Source organism: Urocitellus parryii, chromosome 14, assembly GCF_045843805.1.
Source record: "Urocitellus parryii isolate mUroPar1 chromosome 14, mUroPar1.hap1, whole genome shotgun sequence".
NCBI classification, from domain to species: Eukaryota; Metazoa; Chordata; class Mammalia; order Rodentia; family Sciuridae; genus Urocitellus; species Urocitellus parryii.
Window position 1 is genome coordinate 49,758,511 of NC_135544.1, and position 12,880 is coordinate 49,771,390.

The window sequence follows — 12,880 nt, forward strand, 5'->3', positions numbered from 1 at the left end:
CTCACATGATGATCAGGAAGCCCAGAGACTCCACTCTCCCGATGCAGAATATGTACCCCAAAGCTATGCCCCCAATGAACCAGCTCCTCCAGCCACACCCCACCTGCCTCCAGTCACCACTCAGTCACTCCCATCAGGGATTAATTCAGTGACTGGGTTAAGGCTACACCCCAATCATTTCTCCTCCAAACCTTGCATCGTCTCATGCGTGAGCTTTTGGGGACACCTCACATCCAAACCATAACAGGTGGTATGTGTCTGTGGCCAACTAGTTTCCCCAGCCTGTGTTTTTCTTGTAGAATTTTAGGAGTCCTGTGGCTCTCTTTCATTTTGTCCGACCTGACAGTGTTTGTGCCAGTAAAACAGTCAAAAACCTTGTGCGTCTCCTATAATGTCCTGGAAATCCACCCCATCAGACCACAGGTCTTTCTCAAATAATCCTAGCTCTATCTGTGGCTTCTGTGGAGCCGCTAAAGGGATCTTTGAGGAAGTGGATGATGCGATCATGAAGGTTGGCTAGGCAAGTCCCAAATCTATAGGGCAGACCATCAGGAAGGACCAACTGAAAGGGCTCAGAACGAACACAAGTTAGCCCACAGGTAAGTTCTGAAGGCGCTTCCGGTGATTGAATTGGGGCCCAAGATGATCTGCAATAATCCTTTTTACTGAAGTCAGATGGTTAGAGGCTGTCGTCACACCTGCAGAATGCCCTCACAGCGATGCCTAGGTCAGTGCTCGACTGGAAAAAGCAGGACTATGGTTTATCATGTTGACAAACTGACCACGGCTGTCCTCAAGATTCAGCAAAGAGGCCGGGGGGCTGCCCAGGTGTGGGAGCAGAAGGAGACCAGGGCAGAGCAACTCTGGAGGCCTGAAGTGTGGAAGGCTGCAGGCCACTGAGAAGGAGGAGAGGCTCGGAAACCATCAATTCAGAGACTACGAAGACCCAGTTAAGGTTGAAAAGTGTGAATTTAGAGTCTGCCGGTTGGTGTGATAATGCGATTTTCTTTGGCAACACAGGAGTCCACATTTAGGCAAGAGGAAGACACGAAGACCAAGCCAAGTGATCCAGGGTGGACATAACAACAACCGCAGCTAAAGGTAATGAGAGCAAGGAGTTTAACTGGTGAAAAGAGAAATATGGAAACACTGAACCAAGAAGTCGAAGCTGGACTGGAGGGGAGGAGCTAGGCTTCAAGGGACTGACGGACAGTAAGGACAGGGGACCACATGGCCAAGTCATGCAGCGTAGGAGTGATTGCGCCAGAGAACTGGAAAATTCAGAGGGTCCAGCGGATGGTGGGGTTGTCCCCGCTGTCCCAGGGCTGGACCGGTTGTGGGTTATGATGTGGCCCCAGGTGGCACTAGGGAGCCAAGGGCCAGTGAGGAGCAGAGACAACAGCCGTTCTCCAGGTGAAAAGCAGGAGCAGAAGCCCAAGCTGGTGACTCCACCGAAGGAAGGACTTTTGTTAGAAGGACAGAGAGTGACAGTAACAGGGGGCAGAGATGTGTGGCAAAATGGAGGTGAGGAGGGGTTTCCTCCCCACCTCCAGGCAGCGTGGAGTCAGAGAACGAGGATCGGCCCCGAGAGAAGGGCCCAAGGAGGCCTCGGTGTCCTGAGGACACGGCCTGGTGCTGGAGGGAACGTCTGAGGAGGCAGGAAGTGAGTTTCCTGGGGACCAGCAGAAAGAAGGCCGGAGGGAGGTCTGTGGGAGGTGGCCAGGCAGAGGGTACAGGGCCACAGCTGAGAGCGCTGACCAGGGAGGGGGGCAGGGGCTTCCTGGTGGTGAGCTTTCTAAAAGAGGAAGAGACACGGTCCCCGGACACTCGGTCTTGGGCATCCTGGCCCCCAGGGGGGGGTTTCACCTGCAAAGCCCTCGTCTGCTGATGACAGATGCTGACCTCACCAGAGGAAGACGATGGTCGAAAGCGTGGACACGGGCTCCGGGGCAGCACGATGCTGTCCTGTGGTGGTGGAATTTAAGAAGACGGGGGACCCCCCCCCATATTTAGCTGACCACTTGGAAATCATACTGTGACATACTCCATGGACATCAATGGAAAGACAGGACCATCTGGTGACTACACCATGGGACAAAGAACCGTTATTGTGAGCACATACGCACATTTTTCTATGTCTCCCTGGGTGCTCTCGATATTAGTGTGAAGATGAAGTGAAGCTGTCATGAAAATCCAAGGGAGATCAGTGAGGAAGGAAACCCGGGGGGAGAGGAGGGAAATACTGGAGAACGATGCTGGTCAAATCATATTGTTCTATTTTGTGCATGTATGAATATGTAACAAGGACTCCAACTCGTGTGTACAATTATAAGGCACCAATAAAATATATGGGGGGGGGGGGCGCGTGGAGGAAGTCAAAGCTATGAATACAGAGGAAGAAAAGTGCTACCCATGGATACCATGTAGAAAGTAACTGCAAGCACTTACTGAACCTTTCTTCCATGCTAATCACGGCTCCAGCACTTGACACGCCATTAACTCGGTAAATCTAAACAATTCTATGAGCCAGGTGTGGTGGTGCCCACCTGTAATCTTAGCATTTGGGAGGCTGAGGCAGGAGGATCGATCGAAAGTTTGAGGCCAGCTTCAGCAATGTTGCTAGGCTCTAAGCAACTTAACTAGACCCTGTCACAAAATGAAAAAATTTTTAAAAAATACAAAGGGCTGCAGATTTAGTTCAGTTGTTTGAGCACCCCTGGGTTCAGTCCCCAGTAATGCAAAATAAACAAACAATCCAGTGAATAGGTACAAACATTTTTCCCATTCTGCAGATGGTATTGCAAAACTTATAGAAGATGGTGCTAGGAGTCAAACCCAGAGCCCACACTTTTTTTTTTTTTTTTTTTTTTTGGTGCCAGGAATTGAACTCAGGGGCACTCAACCACTAAGCCATATTCCCAGCTGTATTTTATTTAAAGACAGGGTCTCACCGAGTTCTTAGTGCCTCACTAAGTTGCTGAGGCTGGCTTTGAACTCCCAATCCTCCTGTCTCAGCCTCCCGAGCCACTGGGATTACAGGTGTGTATCACCTCGCCCAACCAGAGCCCACACTCTTAATCCCCATCTTAAACTACCAACACCAAAAAGAGACAGAGAGAGAAGGAACGGAAGGAATAGCTCTGGAGAATATCAATGATTGAGAGTACACTGCAGATAAAATACAGAAAGTGTACGTTTGGGGATATACATGTAAAGGATCCTAAATAAAACGATCCTAAATATTTTAACATAAGTTTCTAAAGGCACCTTGCTTTCCTGCCTTTCAGTAGTTTATTTCTAAAAGTAAATGAGGGAGGAAAAAAAAAAAGAGTTCAATTTAGCTGTGTTTCAATTAATGAAAGTTTTGCGGTATCTGCTTAACAGGTTAATAAAAGCAGGTTGAGCATTGGGAAAATCTCCTCTGGTCTTGCTGCATTTCCACCAGAAATTCTTTATTTAAAAAATAATAGTCACCATCATGAAAGTAGTTCTTCTTATTTTCTAAAGTGGACTCCTTGGCCCGCGCGGCTGGAGCAGCCGCGGAGACAGGACCAGGCCTTGCTTTGCCCTCTCCTGGGCCACGAACATGGACGTGGGACTTCAGAAAAACCTTCATCCAATCTTTTTTCCAAATTAAATCAAGAGCATTGATAATTAGTTTCTATCCAAGACATCTAGAGGGAAATGAGAGAGACTGGGAAAGCCGTGAGCCGCTTTTACTTCTTCATTAATATTTGTTCCCAAATGCAGGTCAAATAAACCACACTCACGGTTTTAAATGAGTTGCTTTAAAGCTGATGAATTTATTTTCCTCTCTGGATTCATACCACCCGTGGTGGCTAATTATTCCCACGACACTCCCTTCTTTTACTTGAGGTTTTAGTCGAACAAAGAAAATAAAGAGAGGCTCCCTAGGAACTGAACTCCATTTTGCTGCAGAATTCTCACCACGTCAGTCCCACCACCAGAGCGCTCCTGGCTCTGACAGAGACTTTTGTAAGGGCACTGAGATCAAGGCTTTCGGGCCCCAGAAACACAGCTACAGGCCGAAGCCTGCAGGAGCAGCAGGTGCAGATGCCCGCATGACCGTCGCCATGGTGGGCTTCCTTCGTTGGCCCCTCTGGTGGCCGACTGTACCGGGCCTCGCAGTAAGAAAGAAGACAGAGGCCAGAGCTGGCCTCCAGCTGGGCCTCCCCTCCCCTGTCTCAGGGTTGTGAAGTCACCATGCAGCTCAGAACGCCACTGCTCACCTGCATCCGAGTCAGCAGCCACACAACTGGTCTGCACCCACACAAAGGGGGTGGCACTGAGGCCCAGGCCTTGAGAGTCGGGGTGTGCACCCCCCAGAGGCTAAGCACAGTGACAGGAGGGAGATTTGCCCTCATGCAGGAAACAACCAAAGTACCCGGCAGGAGGCAGGAAGACAAAGGGTGGTGGGCAACCTCTGGGTGAAGGGAAACCAAGGGACATGCCTCGTCTGAGCTCAGGCTGAGGCCCCTTAGCCCCCCGGGGGAAGTGTTGATGTGTAGTAGGTCGCACAGTGTCCCAGGGGGTCCGGGCAGAGCCCCCAGCCTGGGGAAGCCAGGCCGCGGGGTTCACAGGGAGAATTCCAGAGAGCAGAGGCTGCACACAGAGAGCTCTGGGGACCTGCCAGTCCCCAGGAAGTGCTCAGGGGAATGCTGTGAGCAAAGGACCAGAGGCGTGGAAGAGATCCACAGGATCCACAGATTAGCAGGAGTGGAGCCTGCTCCAAACGCCAGGAGAGAAAATCTCTCTGAAAAGGGTCTCGCCTCACTACTGGAGGAAGATGACTCTTAGAATAAACACAGCGCCCGTCTCATCTCAACAGGCTGAAAGCAAGACCCAGAGGGTCACCCTGCTTGGAGGATCTTAACTGTGCCCCAGAACAGAGCTCAGCGCTACTTGTTGGAATGCAAAAATATCTAGCACCAAGAGACGTACAGCTCACCACGCCTGACATCCAGTCAAAAGTCACCAGGCAGGACGTCTACCACACATGTTGAGGAGAGAAACAACAACGACAATCGGATCTGACCCCAAAATGACACAGATGGTCGCATCAGTGGAGGAGCAAATTAGGTTTTTGTATCCGTGGTGCATGTAGGCAACCTGCTAAGGAAAGACAGAACGGAATAGACGGAGACACAGAGCTATTTTTTAAGCACCCACCGTGAAACAGCTACCGAAGGAATACCACAGAACTACTAGAACGAACGAATTATCCTGGCTAAGTTTCAGAATGAAAACATTCGTACGCGAAAATCAATCGCACTTTTATCAGCAGCAATGAACAATCAGAGGATGAAATTGAAAAGCGATACCTTTTACAACCACCACAAAAAATATGAACTACTTGGAGAGAATCCCGACAAAAGGGTCATCTCTTGCTCTATTTCTCCATCTCCGTCTGTCTGTCTCTTCCTCTCTCTTTTTCGGTGCCTCCAATCCCCCCTACTCTAATGAGGGCTTTGCTCTCTGCCCAGCCTCCCTTCTGTCCCCCGGCCTGAAGTTTACCCCAAGGTCTCATTTCTTTTTGACAGCTCTGACATTGCCATCAGAATGAGGTCCTCCCTGCATCTGACCCAGAGTCTCTAAAGCACGATCAGACCCTTGATGTACGGTGAGGATCAACCTCCCGCCAACTTTACCTACTCACCTTGATTGGCGTGTCGTCTTCTGGCTCAAGGCATAGCACCAACATCTCCTCCCATTACTTAGACTCAAGGCCTCCAAGAAGAGGGCGGAGGAGAAAAAGAGGGAAACACATCTTACGCAGTGTCATGCTGTGGTTTAGACACGAGGTGTCCCCCCTGAAGCTCACGTGGGAGGCGATGCAAGAAAGTTGAGAGGTGATGTGATCTGGTGACGAGAGTTTCAACCTAATCAGTGCATTGATCCCCTGATTGGCATTAATTGGTGGTACCTGAAGCAGGGAGGCTGTGGCTGGAGGAAGTAGGTCCCTGGGAGCATCCTTTGGGGTTTATATTTTGCTCTTGTGAGCAAAGTGCTCTCTCTCTCTCTGTCTCTCTCTCTCTGTCTCTCTCTCTCTGTCTCTCTCTCTCTCTGTCTCTCTCTCTCTCTCTCTCTCTCTGTCTCTCTCTCTCTCTCTCTCTCTCTCTCTCTCTCTCCTCTCTCTCTCTCTCTCTCTCTCTCTCTCTCTCTCTCTCTCTCTCCTTCCTGGTGCCAGGTCCTGAGGAGCTTTCTCTGCCTGATGTTCTGCCTCATCTGGGGCCAGAGCAATGGAGTCACCATCCATGAACTGAGACCCCTGAAGCCATGAGCCCCCAACAACCTTTTCCTCCTCTAAACTCATTCTTGTCCGGTCCTCTGGTCACAGCAGTGAGAAACCCGAGGAAAACACATCATCAGCTGAAATGCCTGAGGAGTTGAACAATCCCCTTAACACATAAAAAAGTCCTTTAGGAATCAATTAAACTAAGGGCACGCCTTCGTCCAGGGAAATGACTCCCTCGGTCATTGGATGCTGTGTTCGGGCAGCATTGGACCTGAGCTTTGGCCTGGGTCTCCTGAGGCAGCACTCACTGCATCACTCCCTGGTTAAGAAGGTCCTCTCACTGCCCATGGGCATTTGAGACCGTCCTTCATCTGGGTAGGCTCACTCCATTACCCCCAAATGACTCTGTTCTGATGAGACATTTCTCTGCAGATCCTCCAGACATACCCGGTGCTGAGGCTTGGATACAGTTTGTCGCCCCCATGGTTCCTGTGCTGGAACTTGGTCCCCAGTGTAATAGCATTGGGGTGGCAAGGCCTTTTAAGGAAGATAATTAGGTCATGGGGGCACCACACTCAGAAGCGATAAATATGGTTATCCTAGGATGGCTCCTTCCCAGAGAGCAGGTTATTGTAAAAGAATGAGCCTGGTTCCTCCCTGTCTCCTGCTTCCTCTCTCATGGTATGACCTCTCGTGGGTGGTCCTACTTATGGCCATCCGCCATGTTATGAGGCAGCCAGAAGGCCCTAACCAGAGGCCCCAGCTATGAGTGCCTAATCTTGGATTTTGGTCTGCAAAAACATGAACCAAAACAAACTTCTTTCCACAAAGAACCCAGCCTCAGGCATTTTGTTATAGCAACAGAAAACAGACTAAACACCAGGCCAGTTCCCAACTGTCTATATTTAGCTCAACTTGACACTACAGTCTGAAATTTTTATCCTTCTCTCTCTACTCAAATTCCCTAGATCCTTAAAAGCCTTAGCTTGTCCACTTCCTCTCTCCAGCTACCCCAGCATTAACTGTTGGCACTCTACGTTTTACTGTTTATTTAAAGATTCCACTTTATTATATCTTATTGAGACAGACCACAATCTTTGTGAATCAGAAGGACTGACATTTATATTCCCAGTGCTTTTCAAAATGCCTGGCATACAGTAGTTCTTAAAAAGATGCTAGTCAAATGAATGATTATCTAACTTTTAAATGGAAAATGTCTGGGGGAAATATAGTGTGGAAGGAACAAATTGGGATCTAATACTTGTGTTGCAACCTCAAACAAATTGCAGGATTTCCCAGGGCTCAGCTGCCTCCCGGGTAGAACAGACACACTGACTGACACACGTTGGCTGCCTTTACTATGGATAACAAGTGCAAAGCAACTCTCTATTTTTTGCACTAGATAGTGGACCTGGGCTAGTCAGGCACACAGGGAAATGGCCGTGGAGGAAAGGAATGGAGTCCAAAAGGAGAACCACATCTCGGGGAAAGGTTTCAGTAGTCGGAACTGCATCAGGAGTATACCCATCGGAGTTCCATGGTGCAGGAAGCAGATGTCAAGGTGAAATCGGAAGCATCAGAGGTGTGTTCTAGCCTCCCTCCTTCCCAGGGAATGGCAGGTCCTCGGTACCCCATCTCCTGAGCACCCCAGGACCACCCAGTCCTTCTTTCACACTCTTAGATCTGGGCCCTTGCTGACTGATTAACAGTAAGGATTTTCACTCCCGGGGAGAAGGCAGCCTCCTGGCCATGGGGTGTCTCAGCCCGAGTCCCTCCTGCCTGTGGGAGCAGGTGCCCTGCCATGTGCACTTCTGAGAGCTGCCGTCTTCAGCTTGGCCGGACATCCCTGTGTTGCTCAGCTCTTCTTGGGTAGAACCGAAATACCCGACAAGAACAGCCGAGAGGAGGGAAGATTCAATATTTGGCTCATGGTTTCAGAGGTTCAATCCACGGTCTCTGTGGGCTCTGAGGTGGGAGCATGCTGGGGAAGGGCGGGGGGGGGGGCTGCTCAGCTCATGGCAGCTGGGAAGCAGGGGGAGGCCCTGGAAAGAGAGACCTCTCCAGGGCCTGCTCCCAGTGACCCCTTCCCCCGTGAGGTCCCACCTCCCCACAGCCCATCAAGCCTCGAGGCACTCTACCTACCAAATGGATTAATCCACTGGTGAGGTCAGCACCCTGGGATCCGGTCATTGCCTAAAAGCCCCACCTCTGAGCCTTGCCAAATGGGGGACCATGCTGTCCACACATGAGCTTTTGGGGAACATTGCAGATCCTAACCACAACAGCCTCACGGGCTGAGTGTGGAGGGCCCAGTCTGGTTTGACCCCACGTTCCCTCCGCCAGCTGGCCCTGAGGCTGGCTCCTGGTGGTCGACTGAGCAATGGCTTTATCAAGAACCAGCCATGGGTTTTAGTGGACTGTCTAAATTCATACATAGAAAAACATATTGACTAAAGAAGAAAATGATCTGCGGTGAGAACTTTGCCCACACAGAGAACAACCTGACCATTCTTCTGCAGAATGACTTGTCTGCTGAGAGTCTCTGGTGGATTGGAAATATCTCTTTTCCAAGAACAGGATCTATAAGTTTGCAAAAACCAAGATTTCACTGAACAGATCTTCCCACAATTGAGAAATATTTGTCCTAAAATTCCTTCAAACCCCCATCTTTTAGATGAGAATTTCCCCTGAATCTTCCAAGAACCCAGGATGAATTCTTTGTCAGAGCTGGAGTTTTCGGTGTCTGCACTTGTCCTTTCCCAGCCAACTCCACAGCAGGGCATGCAAGAAAGGAAATCTCTCTAACCCAGCAGCCTGAGATGGGAAGCTGCCCACCCACGGCAAGCCCCAGGGAGCACAGGCTATATCACGTCATGTCCATGACACACGCACATACGTAATGCAACACAATGCACATATATTATAGGTGATATACACTAGAGCACACCACATATTGTGTTCCCTGACTTACAAACGGCCTCAATCTTAACAGCCCACACCTTCACAGGGATTCCACGTCTTCCTCTTCCCCTAAGACCTCCCCCCAGCTCCCAATGCGAGACAAGAGTCCCTCTAGCCAAAATCTACACTAGCACATAAAATAGGAGTTGAACAGATATATGCACAAGTGAACCGATCCTATTAAACTATCTATAAACCTATCAGCATACTAATACTAGAGGCATGGGATAATTACCTGCATCCCACATTGTCAAACAGTTTCCAGGAACAGTCATTTTGTGTTCTAAATAAATGCCTTTGAACATGACCTTTAGTCCTTTTATAGGTGCTTATAGCATATGATATCCGGTAACATTCCAAGAAACGTGTTTTCTCTGTGTGCTTTTAAGTGACATAAGTAGCAAGCAGATTGCTTGCTTCATTTTACAGGTGAAAATGTGTGTGGTGGTGGGGGGGGGGGTTAGAAAGCAAGAGAAACTAAAAGAACTGTCCCGAGACCCAGAGAAGGTTTTCCTTCCCCTGCCTTACCAGCATGAGCCCAGATGTCAGATAAATAAGCAAAGAAGTGTGTGTGTGTGTGTGTGTGTGTGTGTGTGTGTGTGTGTAGACAGAGAGACAGAGAGAGAAGGAGGAAAGGAGGGGAGGAGAGGGGAGAAGGGGGGAGGAGGAGGAGAGCAAACCTTGCCCAGAAGAAGGCATTGCACCACCCTGTGCATTCCTGAAAACCTAGGAGTCCTAACTGTGGGTGGGTGGAGGGAGTCCTGGGGATTGATCTCAGGGGCACTTGACCACTGAGCCACATCCCCAGCCCTATTTTGTATTTTATTTAGAGACAGGGTCTCACTGAGTTGCTTAGCACCTCACCCTTGCTGAGGCTGGCTTTGAACTCACCATCCTCCTGCCTCAGCCTCCCAAGTGCTGGAATTACAGGTGTGCACCCACTGTGCCCGGGCCAGAGTCCTAACTTTTAGACAACCCCTGCTTTAGCCAATTGTGAACATCCACTTATGCTTCAACACAGGAATAAAAGGAACACAAATCCAAAGGGATGTTTCCATTGCTATGTATCTGTCACTCGACCAAGAACCTCCCAGCTGGAGAAGTATCCCAAACCCCAAAGTTTCCTTCCTGGCCCCTGCCCTGAGTTCCCCCCAGGTGCCCCTCCAGCCTCCCCCACCGGCTGCCTGTAGGTAGAGCTCCTAGAAGGCAGTGTTCCTTTCTCCGTGTCCCTTGCATTCTTTCTTAGTAATGCGTCCCAGGCGTGGCGTTTCAGGCCAGCCTACGTGGCCGTGTGGGTTACTTCCAGGCCCAGCTATTACCAGCGAATGCGGTGACATTAATATGAGTAAATGCAGGAAAAGGGATGAAATAAAACATATCCTATTGAAGGAAATGAGAGCTCCTTCAGAAAGGCAAACACGCCTGGGAGAGGACGTGGGCATATCAGGATACAGATGGGACCCCCGGGACCCGGGATTCCACAGGCATGATGCTATTGCAGTATTTGATACTAGAGTAAGCACCTGCAGATATGAATTACATCCTTGTTCAGACCACGAACATTGCAGTACTGACATCTCAGGAAGCGCTTATGTTAGATTTCAAATCCCCCTGCCCCCTGCAAAAATAGTCAATAAATCCATCAGCGACAAAGGACACCAGCTCAAAGGCTTAAAACGCTGAACGAGCCACCTCTCCCTCCCCAGAGAGGCTGCCACCCCTAATTTATTGGGGGTTTCCCTAGTCACTCACACCTCTGGCCATGGGACACAGGCAAGAGGAGGTGGGCTGTTAACACCTTCAGGGCTGGACTCGGGGAGACGGCAGCTGGGTTTCTGGGCGTGTTTCCACACCTACTCTGTTTTTATATCGAGACACAGGATTTGCACATTTTTGTAAGGTGCATTATGCCAATTTGATACATGTGTGCAATGTGAGATAATCAAATCAGGGCACTAAGCACCTCCCGCCTTTGGGATTTCCTGGTGTCTCCTGAAAATTGCTAGGACCACCCTCCTCACACCCCCCACCCCCTGAACTCAGTTGTCCCAGTTACAAAATGGAAGAAAAATGCTCCTCTCTCTCCGCAGAGAGAGACAGGGCTGTGGGCCATGTCCAATTTTACTCGGTTGTAATAACGGTGGCTCTCTAGTCATCCTTCTGTAAGTGGCAAATCAGAGGCACAGTGAAAGTCTTCTCGACTTTCCCAATAAGAAAGGGGACAATGTGGAATCTCCAATAAAATAGAATGACTGATTTTTAAAAAAAAGTATGTGCTACATCAAAAGAGAGAAGAAAGACTTGGAAGAAATGTGCCAAAATTATCTTTGGAGGCAGAGTTAGTTCTGTCTTCTTTCCTGCATGTCCCAAATAGTAGCCCTAGTGTGATGGTGAACGTGTGTTCAATCTGAGTAGGCCCTGGGATGCCAGCAGGTTTGCTGGAACATTATTCTGGGTACGTCTGTGAGGGTGTTTGAGGGTAAGATTGACATATGAACAGATAGACGGTGGATGTAGTAAAGAAAACTGACCACCCCACTGTGGATGGGCCTCGTCCAATCAGTTGAAGGTATGCTAGGAAAAACATCCTGCGGAAGAGGGAATTTCTCTACCTGATCATCTTTGAGCTGGGATATTGGTCTTCTCCTGCCTTTGATCTCAGACTGAACATATATCATTGTCACTTCTGGGTCTCCAGCTTACTGAATGCAGATGTTGGGACTGCTTGGCTTTCATTAATTGCAAAAACCTTATGCTAAATCTCTTCACATATGCGCATGCATGTACACACACACACACACACACACACACACACGCACGAACACCTATTGGTTCTGTTTCTCCAGAGATCCCTGATTAATTCAACTTGTTTTCCACCTTTCCTATCTTCTCTACTATTGTTTCTATAATTAGAAAACAATTTTTAAAAATTATCTATGCAAATTGAAGAAGAACCATGCAAAGGAACCTAACAGAATGAATCCCCCTGAGAGCAAGAGTATCTCATCCCAGGTTTAATTTGGATGTTTATTCTTGCCACATAAACCCTAAGGCACCTTGAGAGTATAAACGTCAATATTGTTTAGATTGCATCTCTCAAAGCCTTTCCTAGTTCCTAAACATGGTCCATGGGTAACATTCTTGCACTGGAAATGAAATCACATTTGATTCTATACCTGCCTTCCTCTTCTTCAGTGATTTTTAAATCAATAAAAGCAAAAATATTAGAAGATGGGTTTCAACAAAATCTTGTTGGATACTGCACAGTGGGGCCCCCTGGACACTGACATAGTAATAATGAAATACTGAATATCTGTTTTGAACCTCCTAAAGGCTGCATGCTTTACTGACAAGCATCCGTGGAACCACCCAATACTTCAGGTGCCTCCTCCCCACTTACACGGGAGCAACTTGGCGGGCTGAGGAATGGGGACCCACGGAAGGCCCTGTGGGCTAGCAGGTAGCAGAGCCGGGGCCTCTCCTTCCAAGTCCTGAGCTCTTTCCTACGAAGTGAGACACTGCCTGGGCACTGAGGAGCTGCCGTCAGCCGAGACGGATACCCAGGAAGCGACACAGGATCTAGGATGAAGCATTAACTCTGAGTGGTGTTTTCAACGACTTCCATCCATTACAGCAAGTCTCATCTGACTTGTTCCATTTTAA

General features: G+C 49.0%; 1 protein-coding gene across 1 annotated transcript in view; it reads right to left on the reverse strand.

Moving 5' to 3' along the window:
* Positions 1-793: 793 nt before the first annotated feature.
* Cdca2 (cell division cycle associated 2) overlaps positions 794-12,880 on the reverse strand; it is a 79,502-nt gene continuing 67,415 nt past the window's right edge. Inside the window, exons 15-16 of the mRNA XM_077792461.1 lie at positions 1,548-1,965; positions 794-936 (exon numbers count right to left, since the gene is read on the reverse strand). Coding sequence (XP_077648587.1) covers positions 794-936; positions 1,548-1,965 — 561 coding nt within the window. The remainder of the gene's footprint in view (positions 937-1,547; positions 1,966-12,880) is intronic.